The sequence below is a fragment of the Urocitellus parryii genome, chromosome 7, assembly GCF_045843805.1.
Source record: "Urocitellus parryii isolate mUroPar1 chromosome 7, mUroPar1.hap1, whole genome shotgun sequence".
Lineage (NCBI taxonomy): Eukaryota > Metazoa > Chordata > Mammalia > Rodentia > Sciuridae > Urocitellus > Urocitellus parryii.
Genome location: NC_135537.1, coordinates 183360026 through 183383314, shown reverse-complemented (window position 1 = coordinate 183383314; position 23289 = coordinate 183360026). Strand labels below are relative to the sequence as shown.

Sequence of the window (23289 nt, the reverse complement as noted above, 5' to 3'; positions counted from 1 at the left end):
GCAGGCTCTTGCCACTCAAGGGGATGGTGCTGTGTCTTCCTCAGGGTGCCAGCCGGGCTGCAGATGATGCTGAACGGGAACGCCGGGACCGAGAGGAGCGATTGAGACACTCCCGGAATCCAGCCACCCGTGGCCTCCCTTCCACAGCCTCTGGCCGCCTGCGGGGGACCCAGGAAGTGGCTCCCCCAACACCCCTGACCCCTACCTCACACACGGGTGAGCACACCTCCCAGCAGGCCCAGGGAGTGGACACCGGGTTTCTGTCTATCTTGTGTTTGGTGGCCTTTTGGGAGGCCAGGGCATACAGCCTGTGGGATGTTGGGTTCCCTGAAAGCTCTCCACCAGGGTTGGTGATTTCTCAGATGAAACTTCCTTCCCATACAGAAGTGTCCCCCTCATGAACTTCTCAGTCCCCTGTGTGCAATGATGTTGGGCTCAGAGTGCACTGCCAGCCAGTGTTGCTGGGCTGCCTGGATCAATGAGCTGTGAACAGATGTGGGAGAATCCATCCAGAGCCCTTGTGGTGGTCTGTGGCAGGCCAGTGGGATGTGGGAAGCCACGGGGCCTCAGCAGCCATGGCTCTTTCCCTCTCTAGCCAACACCTCTCCTCGGCCTGTCTCTGGCATGGAACGGGAGCGGAAAGTGAGCATGCGGCTGCACCGAGGGGCCCCAGTCAACGTCTCCTCGTCAGATCTCACAGGCCGACAAGATACCTCTCGCATGTCCACCTCACAGGTATGTGATCAGAGCTGGCCATGGCCAGGGCAGTCCAGGCCCAGGTGTAGGGACACACGTTGGCCTGGCCTTCCAGGCACACTGTCAAGAGTGGGGTGAGATGTGAAGGGTCTGTTTCCTTCTCACTCCCTGGACCTCCCCGCCCACATCTCTGAGTTCACCTGGCGGGCAAAGCATGCTCTTAGTTCTTGCTTGCCTTTTGGTTGGAGCCTGTGCTGAGCTGCTGGTGGACTTGTTTTCCCAGCCACAGCTGCTATCCCAGCAGGGAACTCTGTGGAGCTTCTCCCTTCTGTGATCTCCAGGCGAGGTCCCACCTCCTTTCCCCCCAGGCAGGGCTCCACACTGTGCTTACACCTCTGAGGGGAGGCTGTGGCACACTACCTTCCAGGCTCCTTCGTCGCCAGTTGCTGGGAGCCCACCCTAACAAAGCGCCTGGGAGGGGCGGCTCCACAGGAAGGGTCCCCGTGAGGAACCTCATGCCAGTCATCCCTGCAGCTGAGTGCAGGGGCCTGTAGGAGCCTTGGGGGGGGATGCGTCATGCCACTAGGGGCCCATCGTTCGCTGGTCAGGTCTGATCCTCTGAGAAGGAAATACTTGGAAACAGGCCTGGGCCCCTGCCAGGCCTCTTCCTCTCATAGCCATTCCTTCCTCACATCCTCCTCTTGCTCTGCCTTTGCAGTCCTTACACACTCTAACGTGCCTCTCTGCACACACCAGAACCACTTTTACTAAATGTGTCCGTTTCTTTGCTTCATATGAGTTTAGGGTCTGCCACCCGTGGGTGGGGTAAGGGGTCAGGGATAAGCTCCAGCAGGGCTGTTGCTCTCTGGATCACCCCAAGGAGTCTTCCCAGGTGAGCAGGAGCTCATCTCAGAAGTGCACTGGCACCAGCCTAGCTCTGTCATGGGGTGGCATCCATCTGGTCTCTAGGAAGGACCTGTGCAGCTTGCTGCCCCACTTGGGGAGCTGAGCATGTTGCTGAGCAAATGCAGTGTCCCTGGGCCACCAAAGCTCAGCCTGCGCCAGGGCTGGCCCAGAAGGAGCAGGAAGACTGTAACAGGCATACTGTGAACGAGGGCATACTGAGCATCTCTGACCTGCTGGTGGTCTCCACAGCAGTGGACTTTTGTGTTGTGGATTTCTTGGAGACCAGAGCTGCAGGAAGTCTGTGAGGAGCTGCTTGAACTGCTGTGCCCCGGGGCTCTGACCAGCTTTGTGAGAGTGGTCCCTTGGTGGGCAGAGGCAAACACTGCTCCCTCACAGCACCCAGGGATCAACGGGCCTCTTCTATAGGTGTTAGCATCCACAAGGGCCACTGTGAGTACATTCTGGGCAGGCAAAGCGTAAGGAAAGGGCTGGGTTTTAAGAAAATGAAACATCTGATAGTTGGGGATTTGGTAGTGGAGGGAAACGAATGTCAGAAGGCCCTGCAGGAGCCAGGCAGTCAAAGCTGCAACTCAGCAGCCTCCTCTTGGCACGTGGCCCCAGCCAATACCAGGGCAGGACTGTCTTTTGCTCGTGGTTACAATAGTGTGTTTCCTTCTGCACTGTGGGCTCAGCATTCTGCCTGTTTGCTTGGCCTCTTGTGGCTGTGTGAAGAGGTGTAACGTGGGCTTGAACACAGGGAGGCTCCAAGCCATCAAGGAGGGCTCCTCCTTCCATAGAAGTAGCTGGGCTTTCCCTCTGGCTACTGAGGTAAAGCTTCTGGAGCCTGCTTGTGTTGAGACTGTCCCCAATGTTTCCATCCCACCCCAGGACTGGCTTTTACCTCACCGACCTTTAGGACAGTTTTGTTGGACTCCAGAGTGCATGTGGCCTTCAGAGCATCCCTTTCCCTCCATCATGCCAACACCAGTGTGCTCAGTAACTGCCCCTGTTTTTAATCCAAAGGTTCAAATAAGAGTTCTCCCCTCTACCAGCTGTTTCTAGACCCATAGCCAAAGGACTGGGGATTACTCCAGCTTCCACAGTTCTATAGTCACCCCTTGGAGCCCTCTCAAGAGTAGGGATAAGGTAGGAGGACCAAGTGTGAGAAGCAGGCCCTCCTGGGAGTGCAGCGAGGTATTGGAAAGGTTCTGTGGCACCCTTGGGTATGTCTGGACAATGCTACAGAAGTCACCCTTGCTGAGGTGTGGCGACTCCACAGTACTATGTGCAGGTTGAAGACAGCCTCACTGTCATAGATCCTTGTCGCTGCCTTGGCTTGGCTTGAAGGTGACTGCTTCCTCTTGGGCCCTTTGTCTTCTGAAGGGCCACTGTGTTAGCTAGCCTCTGGGGAGCCCAAGAATCCCACCTGGCCTGGTCTGCAGGTGTAAGGTGTTCTTATCAACCACAAGAACACAGACCTGCAGAGTGTCTGGCCAGTGACCCCTAAGAGGGGCCTTCCTTGTTCAGTACTGTCCATAAAGGTGCCAGTTACTCCTTTTGATGGCTCATTGAATCCACACCCTGCTCCCAAATAAGGTTTGCAGCCCAGCGCCTCCATTAATGAGGTAGTGTCTCCTGGGAGATGCTGAGAAACCCTGTAGGGCCTGCCCAGCCCTGCCATTCCCCTGGATGCTGGCCTCTTAGTGCATTTGCAGTCAGGAGGGTCTGTCGCGTGTCCTCATTTCTGGAGAAAGAGTGGCCACTCTCATCGGAGGGCCAGCAATGAGAGGGCAGTGAGCCCTGAGCCGCGTGGAGAGATCGACTTTCCCTGGTTCCTGAGGTGGCACTGTCAGCATCTGTGGACCTGGCCAAGGCAAGGAGGCACGTCCGCACACAGGCCCCACGTGGGCAGTCGGGTCGGGGCCTCGCGTGCTGGTCCAGCCAGAGGGACGCTTACCAACAGCTGTCTTTTCCCCACCTCAGAATAGCATTCCTTTCGAACACCACGGCAAGTAGCTGCTCGTCTCCGCAGAAGGCAGCACTGGGTGAGTGTGCTCATGGTGGGGCTCAGCAGATGGCCAGCGCCAGGCGGGGAGGGAGCCACCACTCCCCACCGCCTTGGGGACTCAGTGGGCTGGGCTTGCATGCCAGGTGCTGGCAGTAGAGTGAGGCTTCTTCTGCTTTGTTCTCCCTGCGTGGGTCCTAGAGCAGCCGTGGTCAGCTGCCCAGTCTGGGGGAAGATCCATCCTTGGTCTCGGACGGAACAACCCCAGGGGACCATCCGCTGTGGCCTCGCCTTTGGCCTCCCTGTGCTGCAGTTGGGCGTGTCTGTCGTGCTCAGCTGAGTGGCGCCACGCTTGGTGTCGGGCTCTTGAGCTCTTGCTGCCTTCAGGCTCCTGGTGGTCTCTACCTATCCCGGCTTTTTCAGTCGTCCCACTTCCTCTCTCATTTATCTCTGTCCTCATTTTGTGTTCTTTCCAAACTTGGTCCCTGCCCACCCATCCTGTCCACGCAGCTGTCGTCTGTGTTAACCCACCCAGCCACAGCCACCTGCTCCCTACCGTCGGTGCATGGCCGGGTGTCTACGCTGCGCTGCCTTCTTGTCGGCCACGTGGCACTTGTGGCTCCTTCCCGCAGGGGCTTGGTTTTCCCAGGGCTTGGAGTGCTGGGGACCCGTGCAGTGTTAACACCATGCACACTCTCGGAGATGCGTCGACAAGACTGCTTTTCCTGTCTTCCCCCAAGTGGGGTGCCTGTTTTTAGAGCAACCGTTTGCTTCTCAGGAGGGGACCCTGGGAGTGGGCATCTCTGCCCAACTTGGATCCTTGCCATCGCTGCTGAGCGCAGCCCCGCGGTCTCCTGGCTTGCACGCCTCTTCTTCCTTTCCCTCTTCCTGTCACTTGTTCTGCTCAGCACGTGTTCTGGCCGCAGAGTCCCCTCTGTGCAGCTGGGGCACAGGTGTCTAGACTGGGGCCAGGCAGCAGTGTGTCCCCTCCCCAGGATGCATCGTGTGGTACTTGTGCCTATCACCTTGCTGGCCAGCCCCTCTGGCCTCATGCTGACCTTGTCCTGTGCTTTGGCTCCGACAGATTCCTGGTCGGGTGGCTTCCAGCGGTCTTCAGTCTGTCGTGCACCGATGAGACTCTCCTTTTTGCTGTGAAGGGCAGACAATGCATGGCTGATCTACTCTGTTACCAATGGCTTTACTAGTGACACGCCCCCCGGTCTAGACCCGAAATGTTAACGCCGGGAGCCCTCCAGGCCACTCACCCAGCGATGCTCATGGGGAATCAAAACAAACTAAACGGACAGGCTCTGAGAGCCGCCATCGCCAGGGGCTGCCGGCGTGGCCCCCACGTGAGCCCGGTTTCCACAGGGCTGGGCAGAAGAGCAGAGTGTGGGAGACTTGCATAGAGAACCCAACTCCCTGTCAAGAGCCGCAGCTCCTTCCAGTGGTGGCGAACCTGTGCTCCCTGGCGATCCCACTGCAACTACCAGTCTTCTACTTGGTTAAGACAGTTTTGTATCATTTTGCTAAAAATTACTGGCTTAAATCTGTGTAAAGAAATCCGTCTTTTTATTGTTTCTTTCTTGTCTGTTTTGCGGTCTTAAAAAAGATGTTGATTTCAAAGACTCCTGAGACAGACCCTGGCTGGAGCGTCTGTGTGAAATGGAGGCAGAAGAGGGGTGCACGTGAAGGACAAGGATGTGTGTTCTGTTTGTTTGTTTTCTCGTGTTGTGTTGTCCGTTGAGAGAAAATCTCGTCAGAAGTTGTGGTTATATGCGCCTGTGTGCCTCGGACCCACCAGCCACCCCCCACTGCAGGCTGAGGTGCCTGGTCGAATGCAGGTTAGGCTCAGGCTGCCGCGGAGAAGGGAGTGAGGCCTTGGGGGTCAGAGCTCTGCGGTGCCCAGGCAGAGGCCTGGGGAGTTCCGAGACTCAAAGCTGGGTGTGCGTTCCTGGTTTTCTGGGGGGAGAGGACTGTGAGTCGGCCACCCCGAGTTCCTGTTGGGTGTCCCGTGTGGTCACTTTGGTGGTGGTGGTTCCTCTCTACCTTTGACTTTGCGAAGTTTCTGAACAGCTTACACACTGCTGCGCACATGGTCACCGCCATCGCCTCTGCTGGAAGCTAGGGAGCAGGCTGTCCTCACAGACTCGGGGTGTGCTGAAGGGAACCCGCCCTAAAGCGCCAAGTCGGGTGCTTGTCCAGCTGCACCAAGAATCTTCGCCTCCAGAAAGGTGGCACCACCTACTTCATGACCTTGAGCTGGACGTCTGTGAGGAGGCAGCCCCTGTGAGCCAGTCCAGTCTCTTCCTGTCCTGTCCTGTGCTGTGGGCACTGGTTGCTCTGCTGCTGCAGCTAGAATTTAAGATGCTCTTCCCTGCTGAGATTCTGTGCTGTCATACACCAGATGGTAGAGACAGCAGTGGTTCTGGGGGCCCCATCTGGGAAATGGGGTGCAGTATACATGTGCATGGGTCCGTTTCCATTTCTTCTGCCAGCCTGTGGAGTGAGTGCTGCTGGTAGCCGGCACCCTTGGTGGGGCCTGACAGTGCCACTGTGGCTGCCCCTCCTTCCCCAGAGCTCCCCGGCCCAGCACCGCAGTAGGCTGCTGGTGTGCCGTGGTGTCCCCACGCACAGTGGCGCTGTCCAGTGGGCCGGCCGTCTTCCTGAGCCTGTGAGTGCTGCTTCCTGAATCCTGAACTGGTTACTCTGTTAGAATTTTGGAGTGTGGGGCCTTGACCGGGTGGGCTGCATTTCTGGGAGTGCTGAGGGAGTTCGGGACAGGTCATGGTGAGTGTGAGGTTTTCGTGGTGGCGAACCCCTTCATTAAAGTTGGGCCTTGGCCTGTCAGCAGCTGTCCCGTGTGGCAAGTACCCTTTGTCAATACCCATGGTCCCAACATGGTTCCAGAAGGCTGGTGGCAGGCAGCCTCCGACCCTGCACCAGGCCTGGCCTGGGACTGCTGGCTTGCACTGGGAACAGACCCGTCCTGATCCCTCGGGTGTGGCTGTTGCAGTTCTCGGCCAGTATGTAACCCCGTCATCACTGGCAGGCAGCGTAGTTGAGTGTGTATCATCCTGTGTCTTGTGACCAGTCTCTGAGCTGTGCATTTGTACTACCACTGTATTTGTGTACTTTAACAATTATGTAAATAATAAATTCATAATGACTTCTACCTTTGTTCCCAGCCCCTTTTGAGTGGTCTTTATTTCATCAGCTGAGTTTTCCAAGGGTTCAGGTTGACCATGGGAAACTGACAGGGAGGGTGGCAGTCTGCATGTCCTCTTAGCCTGTGGTGTTGAGGACCTGCTTAGAGCAGGCTCCAGAAGGACACCTCCCACCTCCCCAGAGTGGACTGTGGTGGGTGTGAGCTGGAGCCGGGGGTGCATGCAGTGATTCCAAGGGCCCCTCTCCAGCCTAGTGCCCTTTCAGAGATAGTCCCCTGACCTCCATGCCCCAGGGGCTACGTTGGCCAGAAGCACACCAGCACCTCAGGCTTTCTGGAAAGTAGACAATGAGCAAGCTAGCAAGATGACTGGTGAACCCCACGGTGGACAGCATTTTCCCTATGGTGACTGCTACTCAAATTCCCATAGGTGCAGGGAGAGGGCGTACACTTCACCACAACATACCTTCTCAGGGTGGGCATCAGGCCGCTGCTGCTGGAGCTGCGCCCAGGCCTCTCCTAACCTCCTGGTCTGCCTTTCTGCAGGCAGCAGCCAGGCCCCCCGGGTCAGGGTGCATTTGCAGCAGTCAGGTGTGGACAGGACTTCCTAGTCCACCCACTTGGAGGTTGCTGGAGCCAGGAACAGACAAGCCCTGTGCAGGCATGTGCGCATGTGCCAGAGGGGAGCTCCCTCGGCAGTCCTGCCAGACTCCTGCAGTGCCTTCCCACCATCTCACCCAGCTAGACGCCCGTAACCAGGACACCTGGCCCTGGGCCTGAATTGCCTTTTCCCAGCCCCCTGCAGCCTGCCTGTTCCCCAGACACTCCAAGTTGGTCAATCCTGCCTCACACGGGTTCCCGGAGGTGCTGGCAGGGATCTCCCTGTCCCTCCCCTCCCTGGCTGTGGGGCAAGACACTTTTGTCAGCTCTGCCCAGGCTGGCACCTTCCCCAAGCAGAACCAGAAGGCATGGGGTAGTGGTTCACCCACTGCCTCTGCAGCCATCCACATTTGGGTGCCATGAACCTTTAAGGGTGCCAGTGCTGGAGGTGAGGAGCTGGTTGTGATCCTGCATCCCTGAGGCCAGGCTGCAGTGTTGAGCCCCACAGTGGGCCTCGCAGGGGTTCAGGACATGGTGTCCCCCAGCCACCAAGGCCCTCTCTGGGTCCCACGCATGCCTGGACCTGGGAGTTCTTGGTAGAGGCCCAGGAGGGGGCGGCCCAGGAGAGCATGAGGGCAGGGATCAGAGTTGCGCCCCCAGCACGTGATCAGGCAGCAGCCCAGGTTGTTGGACCCCAGTACTGGTGTGGGGACCAGGGGATGTCTGTGCTCTCTACAGGCCTGCGTGGGCGCACTTGGCATGGGCCTGATGGATGTGCTGCTCAGGGTTGGCCTTCACAGGGTGCTGCATGTGAGCTCCTTTGCTGCCCAGATCCTCACTGTGGGGCAGCCCTGGTCATAGCCCAGGTTCTGGTGTGCCCCAGCTTCCTCCAGGGTATTTGGGGCCTTCCTTGACTCTTTTGGCCCTCTGCCACATACCTTGCCCACTGGTCAGTATCACCTGCCTAGCAGCCACAGCTTAAGGATGTGAAGTGTCCTTTTCCCTGTGCTTGGAGACCATCTAGAACCACTGGCTCATAGGTCTGGAGGGCTTCAGGGCCACGCTGCCTCCCCCAGGAAAGGGCAAACCCGCAGTGGGTCCTTCCCAGCTGAGCTGTAGTCGTCTTCCCAGGGAGCATCCCAACATCCTGACCATCTCAGAATCACTCGGGTCCCCAAAGCCTAACTTTCAGGAATCACCATTTCCTGGCTCTCTTATGCCCTGGCCACGTGCTCTGGGTGTAAGTGTGGGACAGGAGGGAAAGGCCTGACAGCCCTGGAGCAGTCACCCAGGGGAAGAGGGCCCGCTGTAGGTGGGAGACTCGGGAACCAGGAGAGAGTAATCATTGGTGGTGGATCAGCTCTTGCCATAGTTTCAGGGGCAGCCAGGTCCAGGAGGGAAGAAACCCCATGTTTTGTGCCGCCCTCTGGTTCCTGGAGATGGCCTGTGGCCATGACCTGGACTCATCCTGTCCTGAGGCCTGGGGTTCCCACTGCATGTGGCAAGGTTGATAACCTGAGGACATGTATGGCCCTGGGCCATCTGGGCTAGCCCATCACCTCTGCAGCTGCTAGCACTGCCCACCAGCCAAGCCCCTGATTTAGGGTACAGGAAGACCAGAGAAGGCAAGGGCACCCCAGAGCCATGGGACTGTATCAGGGCTGCCAGCAGATGAAACTGCCCCTGGCTTCCTCACAGAAGCGGACAGGGCCAGGGCCCGGGCCCAACGAAGCGAGGTCGGGACAGAGGAGAGACTGGGCCCGAGACGTGAGCTCTCGCCTCCTTTTCGTTGCAGAGGAGCAGGGACATGGCGTCTCTTCGGCTGCACGCGGCCCGTCAGGGTGCCCGCTGCCGTCCCCAGCGCCCACGACGCACCACCTACTGAGGGGCTTCAGCTGCCTCTGACCGGGCTCCCAGCCACGCAGGCCGCCGCTGGCCACAAGGGCAGGTGGGTGTGAGGTGCCCAGGGCAAGCCCGAGCGCTGAGCACGGGCTGGATGGAGGAGGACGGGGAGCAGAGATCAACAGGTGCTGGCCACATAGAGCAAATCTACCAGCCAACCAGGGGACAAATAAATGGAAGGCAGGAAAGTGTGTTTTGAGGCCACACGCAGGAAACGGAGCTCCCACTGCACCTCCACTCAGCCCTCGCACCACACTGGGTCCTGCGGGTCCAGGCACCCAGCTGGGGACCCCTCTAGCTTGCAGCCCCCTCCCTGCCTGCCCCCTTCTCTCCACCCTCTGTGCCCTGTGAACACAGTCGCTGCTCAGGGAATGTTCCAGAGCAGACAGCAGTAGGAAAACTGACGAGGACCAGAGCAGTTTGTAAGAACAACCAGGTCATTTCCAAACCCAAGCGAGCTGAGGGTACACCAGCACACACCACACGTAGTTCCGAGGACCAGGCCCCCCAGACTCCTGCCACACGCAGGTTTATTTCGCACCTTCACAGGTGGAATGAGCTCTTTGTACCCTAGACAGAGAGGGGTGGGCACCGTAGGAGGTGAGGGCAGGGCGGGGGGTCAGACAGGCACCAGGGAAGGCCTCGGGGAGGTGTCCGCTCGCCAGCCTGCCCCAGCCCGCCCTCCTATTAAAGTCATGTTGTCTCAAAGCCTGGGCTTCTAGGTCCTTGACCACGTGGGGGGCATGGGCTGCTTGGGGTGAGCAGGCGGCTTGTAACCATGGGCTTGGCTTCACCGCAGATCCGCTGTGGAATGACACGTTCCCACCCCGCCACCTTCCCCGCAAAACACAGGTCAGGTGATGACCCGATGACCAGCATCCAGCGCTGAGCCAGTGGCCCTGCCTAAGCTGGTCCTGTTTGTGAAATAAATACAAGCGTTGCCAGTCTCTGTAGCTCTTCCCTGCACCCTGCCAGCCCCGCCAGGCCACTCACACGCTGGTCTCCGGGGTGTGGACCACCTCCCCGTTTTTCTCAGGCTCTGCCTTCAGGAAGTGTTCCACCTCCCGGGAGTCCACCCTCACATCCGTGGGGGGCTTGTGGAGCCTCTCTGCCTCTGAGGTAGCCTCCTCAGGCTGTGACGCCTCTGGCCTCTTCTTGATGCAGAAGAAGTTGCCCAGCAGCAGCACGAGGGAGGAGGTGAGCACCTCAATCCCCGCCAGGATGAACACGTACTGGTAGACGTGGGTCGCATCCAGCAGCTTGCCTGTAGGGGGACTTGGGTCACCAGCTGCTCCAAGGGCACGGCCACACCCCAGGGCCAGGCTCCTACAGAAGCCCCTGTGGTGTCTGACTTGCAGAAGTGCCCCCTCTCCCTCCCCCGAGGCCCTCTGAGGTCTTCCTGCCGTCCCCACGTCCCCTCCTGCCTCCTCTCAAGAGAGTAGAGACAGGCCCTAAAAGCAGAGGTGGCACTGCAGAGTACCCAGGTGTGGCCCTGCTGCCCACTCAGGAGGGGCACTGCTGGACTCAGCCTGGCCCTGTGCCCTGTGACCAAGCAACCCCAAGACAGGGAGGGCCACTTGTGTGACCTCTGACCCCACCCCACCCCACCCCAGGATCCTTCTGAGGAAAAGGAACAGCCAGGGGCTAAAGGGGCTAGGGCCTGCTAAGTGACCTCTCCTTGAGCCAGGACCTGGCCATGCTGCCCTCCAGTTGGACTTTCCAGATCCCACTGGGAGTTTCCTCAGCAGAGGCCCAGAGTTTCAAGCACGGGAGTGGCCCCCCGCAAGCCGTCCCTCTGTGTGCAGACGGCCTGAAAGCAGCTGCCAGGCCTGTGGGTGTTCCTGCCCGGCTGGGGGCCCGCTGCTCACTCCTGACCAGGGCCCTCAGTGAGCCCCTAGGAAGCCCAGGGCCTGCCCGCCTTTGCCCCCAGCAGTACTCACCGCCCGACGGGGGTCCGACGAGAACAGCCACAGCCTCCAGCAGCAGCACAAGGCCAATGGCACTGGAGAACTTGTGGGTGCCCACAATGGCCATGAGCACCTCAAACTGCAGGGCCCCCACCATGCCGTAGGAGATGCCAAAGAATATGCAGAAGACCACCAGGCCGCCGTAGTCGCTGGCGGTGGAGCCCGTCAGGTCGGTGAAGCCGTTGAAGAACATGGCGAAGCTGAAGAGGTAGACCGAGTAGGGCCGCACCTTCTTGAGCCCGGTGATGAATCCAGCTGTGGGCCTGGCGAAGATGTCGATGAAGCCCAGGATGGTGAGCAGGAAGGCAGCCTGCGTGTCGGGCACACCCAGGTCCTTGGCGTAGCTCACCACAAACACGGGTGGTACGAAGAGCCCCAGCACCATGATGGAGGCGGCGGCGGCGTAGATGACGAAGCCCCGGTCCCGGAAGACGCTCAGGTCCAGCAGGCGCCGGGCAGGCCGCTGGGGGCCTGGTGCCCCGGCCGGCTGGGGTGCCACCAGGGGCCTCATGAGCGCAGCGCACACGCAGCAGTTGAGCAGCAGGCCGCCCAGGATGAGGAAGCCACCCCGCCAGCCGTACCGGTCCTGCAGCAGCTGCCCCAGCGGCGACAGCGCACACAGGAACACGGGGCTGCCCGCGGCCGCCAGCCCATTGGCCATGGGGCGCCGCTTGTTGAAGTAGCGGTTGAGCATGATGAGGGAGGGTTGGAAGTTGAGAGCCAGGCCCAAGCCTGCAGGGGCAGGCGCAGGCACAGGGTGAGACCCTCCCGGGCCCCAGACCTGTGTCCCTGCCCCCGCCCTCCACGCTGGCCCTGTGCTGTGTGGTCTGATAGGAACCCCTGCTGCTTGCCTGGGGGGGGGGCTGTGCTCCCTGCTCCCCCAGATCCCACCCCCAGAAGCTCCCGGCCAGGCCCTGCTCACCAGTTATGACCCCTGTGGTGAGGTAGACCTGGATGATGCTCCTACAGAAGGAGGCAGCCACCATGCCCAGGGACGCGAAGAGGCCACCCACGAGCATGACAGGCCTGCAGCCAAAGCGGTTCACACACACGCTGCAGAGGGGACCTGCGGGGAGGCGGCTGCTGAGGAGGGGCTGCCCCGGCCTCCAGCTAGGCTGTGCCTGTCCAGTGCCCAGGGCCTCTCCTCCCAATGCCACCCTCAACTCAGCAGGGATGCCAGGAGCCCTGCAGACCTGGTTCCCCAAGGGCAGAGCCCAGCCACCCATGGGGCGTATTCCCATGATGCTCTGGTGGGCCTGGGCAGGTCATCAAGGACTAGCCATGGTGCAGAGGAGGGCTCCCTGCGACCTCGCCCTCTGGGACTGTCTGAACAACCCACATGTTGGGACAGGGGTGGAGACAGACTGCTTTCTAGCAGGTCCCCGTCTCCAGGGCTCCCTTTAGGCCACTGTGGATCTACAATGGTTTGGGCTCAACCCTGGGACAAGCCCCACCCATTGGGCTCCTGTGGCCACCAGGACTTGGCCAGCCTGTCCCAGAGCCGACGGCCTCACCTGTGCCGTAGAGCATGGCCAGCAGGATGGAGGAGATCCAGGCTGTGTCGCTGTAACCAATCCCGAACTCCCGCATGAGCTCCTTGAAGAAGACGCTCACCGCCTTGGGGAAGGCGTAGGAGAAACCCGTGATGACAAAGCAGCCAAAGAGCACGGCCCAGCCCCAGCCCCCATCAGGGGCCTTGACGCCCGTGGGACCCTCGTCCACCACAGCTCCTCCCATGGCCAGGAGGGCTGGTTCTGCCGCACCTGGGGAGAGAGGAAGCAGGGCTGAGTTGGGTGAATGGGCCCAGAGTCTCAGAGGCAGGCAAGGGCTAGCACTGCACTCACGGCTGCAGGGGCTCCGCGAGCAGCCTGCCCTGCTGCACCCACCCCTCCCCAGCCTCCTGCTCCTGCGGCTGGCTTTCTGAAGGGCAAGGGCTGATTTGGGCTCAGCCAGGACTTTTGCCTCCTGGAAAGTGCAGACCCCGCTGGGTGGACAGCCTGGCTGGTGTGTGTCCTACCCCTGTGGCCCGCTGCATTCAGCCTGCAGGAGCTGGCATTTAACATCCCTCCCCCTCCTCGGGCCATGTCAAGCCCTCCCCTGGAGGGCGTGCGAGGGTGCTGCCAACCTCTGCCCCGCTGTCTAGATAAGATGGCCAGGCTTACCCTTGCTCTCCTGCCCCCAGAAGGGTCAGGCTCCCTGCCCCTGTTCTCCCCACCCCTATTCAGCTTCCTGGCTGTACAGGGCAGAGGCCTTCGTATGGGAACAAGCCAGATTGGGGTTGGGGAGAGGCCAAGGGTCCCGACCTGATAGGTCAGATGAGGGCACCTGACGGTATACCCAGGAAGGTCAGGAGGAGGCTTCCATTGCCCCCCCCCCCCCAAGGCTGCCAAGGAAGGAGCGAATTGTCCTAAGCCCCACACAGGCCCAGGGCTGACTTCCCTTGTAAATTCCAGGAGCTTAGCTCCTCTAAGACAGAGTAAGTCGGAATGTTGGGACCAGATTTCCACCTTCCCATCCCATCCCATTGGAAGTTGCCAATCCCACATCCCCACCTCACCAGGGAGAGAGCTGTGACAGGGTCTGTGTCCCTGGGTGTCTGGAACCCGAGGCCTTCAGTGTAGCCTGCGCAGCGTCTCCCACCAGTGGTGTGCAGCCAGCCAGCTCTCTGGGGAAGAAAATGCAGCCCTGGCGTGTCAGGTTAGCCATTGTCCATGGTGTGACCGCCCCTGCGGCAGGTACCTGGGGGGGGGGATAGGCTTGGGCCGCATCCCACCCCCTTCCCCACGTCTTCCTGAAAATCGGGCCCCAGGGGATACCTTCAGGCATGCTAGAGACTCCACTCAGCTGGGTGGCCCGTCCCCCCATCCCCCCTGCAGGGGCCACACCAGTTCTGTGATGCTGTGCCCAGCTGAGACCCCCAGCCGGGAGTGGGGCCAAAGGAGGAACATCATGCACAGTGAGGACACACTGCAAGGGGCACTGAGGGCAGGATCACTGCATCATCTTAGTGCCTAGATAAAAGACCTAAGAGCCCACACAGCAGGGAGCTGACCAGTCACCCTAGAGACCACTCACTGCGAAGGAGCCAATGTGGGAGGGGCGATTGTCCCTGCCAGCCCCCACTTGCTTGGAGTGTGGCCTTGGATGCTTATAGCACTTTCTGAAATGAGTCAGGCAGGCTGGGACGTAGTGCAGAGTCCTGGCCTAGCACACATGAGTACTGCAAAAATTAAATGAATGAATCGAGGGCCTTGCAAAGTCCAGGAGGGGAGTGCTCAGTAATGGCCACAGCAGCAGCCTGACCCCACATGCCCAGGGCCCTCCCCAGAAACAGAGTGAGGCAGCTGGGGCTGTACCAGCCCTGCCCAGTCCTGCTAGGGGAATCACAGGCACCCCGGCCTTTTGAAGTCCCCCTTGCTTGTCCACTGCCCACCGGGGCTGGGCCCTCTTGGAGGCATCCAGGGTCCTCAGGAGGCAGTAGGGACTGCTGGGAAGCAGAGACATCTGCCACCTGCTGGAGAAGAGCACCCCTGGGTTGTGGCTTGGGAAGGCAGGCAGAGGGGGGCTGGTGCCAGGACTCAGGCCAGGAGAGCACAGCCTGTACTAGGCCCTTCAAAGTTGGTCACACGTGGAAGATCCTCTGTGCCACGGAGATTGTGGCGCCTGGGGCAGAAGCTCCCAACCAAGGCCCAGCACTGTGGTCCATTGCCACCCAGCTCAGGCACCCTGAAGTGGCTCTCCAGTGCCTACTCCAGCCTGTCACCCAGAGACACTGCAGAGTGAGGCTTCAGCAAGGTTGTGGTTTTTCAGACCAGAGGTTGACTTTAAGCTGGCTGTCTGCCAGCCAGGCTTGGGGCAGGGTAGGTGGAGTGAGGGTCTAGGACCTCTTACACCTGGCTACTCAGGAAGAGCAAGTCTGTGGCTCCACCTCCCAGGGACCCTGAGCATAGGTAGGCTGAGGTGTGTGCAGGCTAATTATCCATCTGTCTCCACCCAGAGGAGGAAGCAGCACCCACCATGGTCCCTCTCCCACAGCATATCCATGGGCACGCCCAGCAGCCTGGCCTTTTGGTGACATTTACCCTCCCAGGGAAGCATGTGAACCAGCCCAGAAATAAACTGGCCTCTGGGTTACAGAAAGCTGATCTCCCTGGGTGCATCTGAGTTAGCAGGAGCTCCAGGTACTCCCCAGGGCTGATCCCTGGAGGTCCTTCCAAGGCCCCATACCCCAGACCGCCAGGAGCTGACGGGGGACAGTTCACGGGAGGGGTACATGGAGAACCTTGGCCCTCGGGGAGACTCCACGGTACCCTCCCAAGTCAGGGCTGTGGGGCCCCTGTACTCTCCCCTCTGCCTGTACTGCACACCTCCCATACAACCCTGTGCCCCAGCCTGCTCTTTCTTGGCCTCCCCAGAAACCTCACCCTTCAGCAGCCTGAATCCTTCGGCTGGACTGTCAGCCCCAGGAGTGCAGGCCAGGTCCCTGCAACGACCCTGCCTTTGTGGTCCAGGCAGGTGGCAGGCACAGGGACAATTATATTCCTTCAATCAAATTCCAGACCCCTGAGAACCAAGGAAGCAGTCCCTTTGTGCTAGGACCTGGCCTTTGAGGGTTGGAGGTGCTGAATCAGGGAGAGGGAGGGCCTGCTTCCGGGTTCCCATTCTTCCTTCCCTCATTGACACTGTTGTGAAAACAGGTAACCAGGGCTGGGGATGTGGCTCAAGCGGTAGTACTCGCCTGGCATGCGCGGGGCGCTGGGGTCGATCCTCAGCACCACATAAAAATTAAATAAAGATGTTGTGTCCACCAAAAACTAAAAATAAATAAATAATCAGGTAACCAGCAGTGTGCCCCTCCCTGCGGGAGGAAGCCAGCACCCTCAGCCCTGTCCCCACCAGTGCAGAGATACACAGGGGCAGGGGCTGCTTCCAGGGAGAGGTCAGAAGGCTGGGGGGGGGGGCGCTGGCCTGGGCCCTCCACCCTGGTTCTGCTGCCTGCCTCCTACCCCTGCAGGCTCCCACTTGTCCGCTCACATCCTCTTCGCCGGGCCAGTGGGGTGGAAACACTGGCCTCATTTGCCAGGCTGGATACTGCCACCCAAGGCTAGCAACTGGCTGAGTACAGATTTCGGCTAGGACCCCCAGAAGTGTGGCCCCGGGGATGGCGCCCTCAAGTCCCACCTCCTACAAGGAGGCGTCTACCCTTGGCTGCCACACAGTGGACAGCCCTGGTGATCTGGTCTAGCTTCTCAGCAAGGCTGCGGTCAGTGGCTGAGGCTGCTGTGGAGGTTGGGGTGAGCGCAGAGCTGCCCTCCCCCAACACCAAAGCCTGTGGGACCCTGCATGGGCTGCCCCTCCGCCTGGCCATCTGGACCCATTCATCCACTCCCCTGCAGCCTTCCGCCTGAAGGCCAGGGCTCCGGAGGTGCCCGCCCACCCAGGATCAGGCGTGGAGGGAGACAGGTGGGAAGAGGTGAGATGAGGCGAGGGCACTAGGGCTGGGCGCGGGAAGCCGAGGCCCCTCCTCCGATGGACGGGCCTGCTGGCTCCTGCCGCCCGGCTGGCGGGTGGGGGTCGGCCACTCTGGGCGTGTCCCACCGGAGCTGGACCGGGAGGGGGAAGGGGAGGATGCTCCGCCCGTGCGGCCGGCCGCGGGACGTGGGGGACGTGACCGCGCCAAGGGAGGAGCCGCCGCCGTATTGCCTGGAGTAGGCGCCCTTCCTCCGCTACCGTACTAGCCAGCGCGGGTGCCACTGGGGTCTGCCCAGCAGCAGTACAGCGCTGAGCGTCCACCGCCCCGCCCCGCACACCGCAGGGGCCGCGCGTCCCCCTGCGGTGCGCCCCCTAGGGCTGGGGCGGCGTCTTCTGTGCTCCGCAGAGGCAGGACGGGTGCGCCCGGCTGGGGGCCGCTGATTCCTAAACTCCAGAGTTTCGCCTCCTGGCCAAGACTCGAACTCTGGCCAGGGGCGCGCAACCTCGGTGCGTAGGACTGCAGCGTGGGACCCTTCCCACAGATGGAGACTGAGGCTGGGACCGCAGGCCCCGCCCCTGTGCCAGGGCCCAGTGCCTGGTGGCCCACGGCCTGATCCAGAGGTGCCTCCAATTGCTCAGCACCACCATGCAGAAGGCCCCGCCCCGGGCCTTAGGTGCAGCTGGCACTGGGCTCCTCAGCGGCCCCTCCCTTCCCACACTGTCAGGTCACCGCAGGACAACCCAGGAGCCCACAAGCCCGGCACACGGCATGCTGTGGGGTCCCACCCACAGGCCCCCTCCATACACACTCTTAGAGGGCTGCTTGGGGTCAACAGAGCCCTCTCCTGTCCCTCCAAAATAGGTATCCATGCTGTGGGCATTGAGGGCCAGATGCCTTCTGGGTAGCAGGCACTACCCAAGGTCACCCAGGGAGTCTGTCTTGGGACGAGGCCTCCCCATGGCCACAGGAGGCTCTGACCACACCAGAGCCCTGGGCAGGAAAGTGCAGTGCCTCTAGTGTTCTGTTGGGAGCAAACCTGCCCCCATCACCGACTTAAGACACACACACCTGCCCACCCGAGAGCCCAGGCACTTGTGGGATTGTTCCCATCCCTCTCCCCATCCACCAGACACCAGCCAGCTCTTGGGCCTGTAAAAGGAAGCTGAGGACCTCTGGACACCCCCCAGCTCCTCCCACCCCCCTCATCCCCACCAGCACCCACGCCTGCTGTAAGCTTTGGACAAGTCCCCTCAGCCTACCAAGTGGTCCTGACTCTGGTCATCAGAGTGATTCTGTCAGTTTGGGTGGCCTAGACAGGCAGCCCGGTGCCTCTGGGATATGGCCCCCAGCTGCCCCTTTGTCACTAACCCAGACTCCAGGTGCCACCCACACACCGGTACACAAACCCAGACCCACACACTCAGCCCAGAGCTCAGGGCTTTCCTTCCACTAGGTGCCTGCTCTCCATGGGCCCAGCATCCATCTAGTCATCAACCCACTTTTCAGATAAGAAAACTAAAACTCCTCCTAGTTTTTCCTCAGGCTGGGGAGCTGGGAGGGTGAGGCTGGGAGGCTAGTCCACTTCTTGTCCCACCAGTATCCAGCCTGCTGGCTTTTGGCCACGGAGGGAGCGTGGGTGTGTAATGGTGAATTTAGGGACATAGTAAGAGGCAAGAAGGGGCGGGAAAGGAAGATCCGAGGGCTTCCCTCCCCAGGGTCCAGGCCTGGCGCGCACGTGCACCGTTCAGGGAGGTGGCCCCACCAAATATAGCCCGCGGCCCTGGCCCCGGGTGGCCCGCACACCGAGCTATTTATACTCGGGACCAGCTCTGCTGCCAGGCGCTATCTCCTCCTGGCCAGAGCCCAGTCCCCGAGGGCCGCCCGACGGATGGGTGCCCAGGCGGGCTGGAGGCAAAGCTGGGCGCCTGGGGTTGGAAGGCACACAGCTGGCTGCCTGGAGCCCTGGGGGGGCGGGGGGCAAAAGGGGCGGGAAGGCTCGTCTAAGCCGAGACGCCCCCAGAGCCCGGTAGACCGCGAGGGGAAGGGGCGAGGGGGCGGGAAGCCGCGGCCCCGAGGAGGACGACGCGCGGCGCCAGCTCAGCCCACCAGCGACTCGGAGAGTCCGGCCTCCGCCCGCGCGCCCAGCATCCCGGCCGCGCCTACCTGCCGCCGCTCGGCCGCCGCGCCCGCCGCTGCCCGACTCGGCTGCCAGGCGCCGCGCCGGGGGCGACTTTAAGTGCTCTCGTCGCTCGCGCGGCACGTCCCCTGCGCACGTCACCGCTGCCTGGCGCCGCCCCTGCCGCCCCGCCCGGACCCCGCGCGCCGCCGCCGGAGGGGGCGGCCCTGCCGCTGCTCCCCGACGGCGCGGCCCGAGGCCTGCCAGCCCCGCCGGGCCCACGGACACCCGGCCGCGGCCCGCCCTGTCCGTGCTCCCCGAGCGGACCCCGGCCCGGACGCGCTTCTGGCCGGCCGGTCCGCGTCCTCTGCGCCCCGACCCGGGCCGCCCGGCAGCCTCCCCCTGGCGCTGGGCCAGGAGTTCCCGCCGGCTGCGACGCGGCCACTTCATTTCCTCTCCCAAGACCACGGTTTCCTTCTGTTCCAACTCTGACAGGAGCCTGGCCGCGTCCCTGCGACCTCCGGGACTGGGACCTCTCGTCCTGCACTCCCGGGGCGCGCCCTCTAGCAGACAGGAGCGCACACCCACCACCGCGCGCAGCAGGGCTCGGCGGACCCCGCCCGGTCCCACCGTCCCACCGCCTGGTCCAGCCCTCCGCCCCACGCCCGGCTCGCTGAGGCCGCATCCGAATTCCCGCCTGGTCCGAACCGCCGCCTGCTCCCGGTGCCGGGCCGGGCCGTGCCGGTGCTGGTGCAGGCGGTTACAGCTTGGGCAATCTTGGGCAAGGCCTTCAGCCCCTCTCAACTTCCCTTTCCTCAGTAGCTCTGCCCTCTGCGACACCAGATAAAGTCCCAAACCCAGCCCTGACCCGCCGCCCCTGTCTCCCTGCCCAGAACCACGGAGCTGCGTCTGCCCCCAGCCCCCGCCCCGGAAGGAGTAGGATTGGAAGGCCAAGGGGCTCTTTCCAGCTTGAGGGAGTCCACATTTGTCCTCCGTGGGTGTGTCTAGGCCCAGTTTTCTTATTGGCACCATGAAAGTAGCCCAGCGGTGCTAGGGTTTGAGGAGGTGCCAGGGAACTGGCCTTTCTCAGCCTGGGCCTGGAACACCATTTGTCCTCTGCCATCCTTGGGGACCATGGGAGCACTCCAGGTCTTCTGGGGCTAAGGAGCCTGAGGTGGGTGACTTGACTTTAGCAGAAAGATCCCAACACCAGGATGGGGGTCCGGGAGAGAGTGGGTGGTGGACCCTCTTCCAGAGAGCTCTTGGCCCAGTAAAGGAGGGGGGGGGGCAGCATGGCATTGGCCTTGGCCTCAGAGCCCACTGTCTGGTGCCCTAACATCTTGAGATGTCCAGCACAGTAAGGTCTATTGCTCTTTTTTTCTTTTACTTTTTTGTTGCTGGGCACTTACCACTAAGCTACATCCACGGTTCTTTGTATTTTCTATTTTGAGACAGAATCTCACCAAGTTGTTTAGAACCTCACTAACTGCCTATCAGTATGCAGTGCCTTTTAAATGCTCAGACTTCAGAAAGGCCCCACTGGGTGCCCAGCACCTGGTAAGGCCTCTAGGCCTGTACCTGGACTTGGGTCTTGGATGGCCAGGCTGCACCTGACACACAGCCCCGGAGGGCACCTGGGGTCTAGGATCAGGGACCCAGGGGAGAGGTCAAGCCCTCCCCTGCCTTCCCTGTGTTCATTAGAGGCCTCAGTTCCCATCCCAGGGCCTAGAGCCACGGGCACATCCGGTGGGTGTGGCTGGAGCCACCCGGGAGAATGGAGAGGTCTGCTGCCCAGCTCTGGGTGGTGTTGGGAGCACCCACTCCAGGCCCGGCTCCAGTGGTCAGTTCCCACACAGTGGCCCCAAGCTAAACCCCAGCCCAGCCTTCCCTCTATTTGAAGAGGAAGAGCCATCCTGGTGAAGGGGCAGCTTCCCAGCACTGCCACCACAGTCCACCAGCCCTGCCCTCCCTTTCCAGGTCACAGCCCCAGGTCCTGTCAGGTCCTGAAGGTGCTCTGAGGAGCCTCAGGGGCTGAGCCCGGGGGTGGGGGCAGCCTGGAGGGTGGCCCTGCCTTTCCTGGAAGCAGTGTGTGTGGACCGTCCCTGAGCCAGTGTCACCTGCAGATGGTGGGAGCCAGGCTCTGACTGCGTCTCCAGAAAGGATCTTGAAACCTGGGGAGAGTTTCCTGACAGTGAGGCCAGCAGCCCCCTCAGGGGGGTGGAAGGACCGGCTTCACTCCTGTCAGGTGCCAGGGAACCTTCTAGGCTTGGAGAGCCATGCGGACCCCACCCTGAGTCCTGGGGGCCCCCAGGTCCCAGCCTACTCACCTGCCCTCCACGCCTGGCTGTACCACCCTGAACCAGCTGTGCCCCGTAGGCTGGACTGGGGCTGAGACGGACCAGGTCGGGTGAAGCAAGCTGAGTCCAGGGACAGACGTGCCACTGAGCCAACTCCCTTCCTGGGGTCCCCAACTGCCTGGCTCCTGCTGCTGCTGCCTGAGGGCTCCCAGTCCCGAGGATCTGGTGACACAACTTCTTCAGCCTGTGTCGTCCCCCCCCCCTCCCGCCCACGGCCCGGGGCCACACCTCTGCACAGACTCCAGGCCTCTGCAGGGGTGGTGAGAAGCAGCCATCGCCAGCACAGCCTGGAGAGGGTCACGCTGTGGCCCAGGTCTGAGCCCAGCCCTGCCTCCTCCTCATGCACCTTCTCCAAGGCCTTTCCCTCAAACCCTCTCCATACTCCCAGGAAAATAAACCCAGACTCAACAGCTGCCTGGCCCTCCCACTGAGCTGCAGCCCAGGCAGTGGGCAGAGGAGACTGCGGGAGAAGCCGGACCTGGGCCCATCCCGGCTGGACACACCTGTGCTGCAGCCTTCTGCGGGTGTGGCCCGTGGTGTGGGTGGGTGAGGGTGGGGTGCGTGGTGTGGGCTGTGCTGTGCCTGGCTGGGTGGCAGACGCCGACATAGGATGGCCAGGTCCTGTTCTTGGTGGCAGCAGTGACCTGTCCCTCACCTGTCATTGGGAGGCAGAAGTGGGCAGGAGGAGCTCTGGAGCAGGGAACCCAGGAGGCTGGGGCCAGCTGTCCGGCTGAAGTGGGGAGGGGAGCCACAGCAGGAGAGTGTGGGTATCCTGTCCCGGGTGCTGTGGCCCACCTGGGCCTGGGGCTTGGCCTCTAACCCTCACCTGTGAGGTGGGTCCTCCCTCCGGTAGCCCTGAAGCCTCTCTCCATGGCCTTTCCTGCAGTCCACTGAGGAAACCCCACGTTCTTCTCACCTGTTCGCATCCCATCTTTGTCCCCACACTGGTCACACCCAGGTGTGGACTCCTGGGCCAGAGTTGAAGTCCACTAGCCCCTCCCCACACCCTGTCCGCCCTGCCCTGTGGCTCCACCCTCGGGGTCAGGTGGGGGCTGAATCCTGCTGGCCTCCCTGCCATCTTCTGAGCCCGCCAGGTGCCCTCTGCTGTGCTGTGCTGGGAAGGCCATGAGTGGGCACAGCAAGGTGGGGACCCAAGGCCCGGCCCCCAGGGATTCTTAGGGACACAGACTGAGAACAGGCCTCCTCTGTCTGCGGACCACTGCGCTGGGAGAACTGGGCATGTTGGTGTCCACCGCCTGGCCACACCTGGGACTTGGCACTCCATCGAGGGGCCCTCCCTACCCCCCCTCGTTACTGATGAGGAGACTGGGCCTCAGTGGAAGCAGGACTCCCTCAGTCCCACTGGGTCATGCCTTCCCTGTGGCCTGCATGGGTGTGACCACAGCCACAGAGGTGAGTGACAGGGAGTCCCACGGCAGGCTGTGAGGCTCCTGGGAGCCTCAGCTCTTCTTCAGGCCTGCATGCTACTGGTGTGCAGTGCCTTCTTCCTGGACACTGGGGGGTGGTGGTGGCAGGAGGCTTGATCTCTCAGGTCCAGACCTCCGAGGAAGCTGGAAGCCTGCTCCATGGTTCTGGGACCTTCTGTGATGAGGGTGACCAGTGGGGCTAGAACTGAGCGCGCAGGGGCAGGTGAGCTTGGGAGGATCTGAGGCACGGCTCTGTCCTGCCTCTTCTGCAGCAGAGACCCCATGGAACGGCAGTGTGGACGACTCTTGCTGCCCCATCCCAGTCTCGCAGTGAAGCCTGGGCTCTGGGAGAGGGGCTGGGTGGCAGCCAGCCTGGGCTAGCCCACCCAGCCGGCAGTGGGGCCTGGTGGCGAGATCTTCGGACGTAGGACTCGTGTTCATTTCCTGTCCCTCATAAGAAATCACCCCAGAACTCAGTGGCTTAGAGCCAGCAGTTACCATCTCACCGTGTCCAAGGGTCAGAGATTGGAGCAGCAGAGCCGGGCAGTTAGGGTCTCAGCGGGGGCTGGACACCCCGCTCCCGGCCTGTCTGCTGGGGAAGGCACCCTCCCCCTGTGGGCCAACCCCCTGGGGCTGCTGGCACCCTGAAGTGAACGCTCTTCCACACCAGCCCC

The 23289-nt window shown here is 61.6% G+C and overlaps 2 protein-coding genes and 1 long non-coding RNA gene across 7 annotated transcripts in view; 2 read left to right on the top strand and 1 right to left on the bottom strand.

Annotated features, from left to right (window-relative positions):
* Window positions 1–9665, top strand: part of Csnk1d (casein kinase 1 delta) — a 29343-nt gene extending 19678 nt beyond the window's left edge. The window contains exons 7-10 of one of the 2 annotated variants that reach the window (XM_026410739.2): window positions 45–216; window positions 596–735; window positions 3586–3647; window positions 4692–6782. In XM_026410739.2, coding sequence (XP_026266524.1) covers window positions 45–216; window positions 596–735; window positions 3586–3618 — 345 coding nt within the window. In that variant the 3' untranslated portion in view covers window positions 3619–3647; window positions 4692–6782. Of the gene's footprint in view, window positions 1–44; window positions 217–595; window positions 736–3585; window positions 3648–4691; window positions 6783–9168 lie in introns of those variants that run through there. The other variant, XM_026410737.2, reaches the window with a different exon arrangement.
* A 99-nt stretch (window positions 9666–9764) lies between these two features.
* On the bottom strand, window positions 9765–18985 carry Slc16a3 (solute carrier family 16 member 3). Of its 3 annotated transcripts, XM_026410734.2 has the most exons (7): window positions 18879–18966; window positions 14318–14462; window positions 13800–13907; window positions 12757–13005; window positions 12165–12308; window positions 11216–11974; window positions 9765–10539 (listed from the first exon to the last, which is right to left on the bottom strand). In XM_026410734.2, exons 4-7 carry the CDS (start codon window positions 12977–12979, stop codon window positions 10265–10267), a joined length of 1401 nt encoding a protein of 466 aa, XP_026266519.2. In that variant the 5' UTR covers window positions 12980–13005; window positions 13800–13907; window positions 14318–14462; window positions 18879–18966; the 3' UTR covers window positions 9765–10264. The 3 variants fall into 3 exon arrangements, with proteins under 3 accessions (XP_026266519.2, XP_077656599.1, XP_026266520.2); XM_077800473.1 differs by lacking the exon at window positions 14318–14462 and having other exon boundaries at window positions 13795–13907; window positions 18879–18985; XM_026410735.2 differs by lacking the exon at window positions 14318–14462 and having other exon boundaries at window positions 18879–18985.
* Window positions 14472–21601, top strand: LOC144255699 (uncharacterized). Of its 2 annotated transcripts, XR_013343891.1 has the most exons (3): window positions 14472–16715; window positions 19327–21076; window positions 21208–21601. It is a non-coding gene; the product is annotated as an uncharacterized LOC144255699 (long non-coding RNA). The 2 variants fall into 2 exon arrangements; XR_013343890.1 differs by lacking the exon at window positions 14472–16715 and having other exon boundaries at window positions 19115–21076.
* The last annotated feature ends 1688 nt before the right edge of the window (window positions 21602–23289 follow it).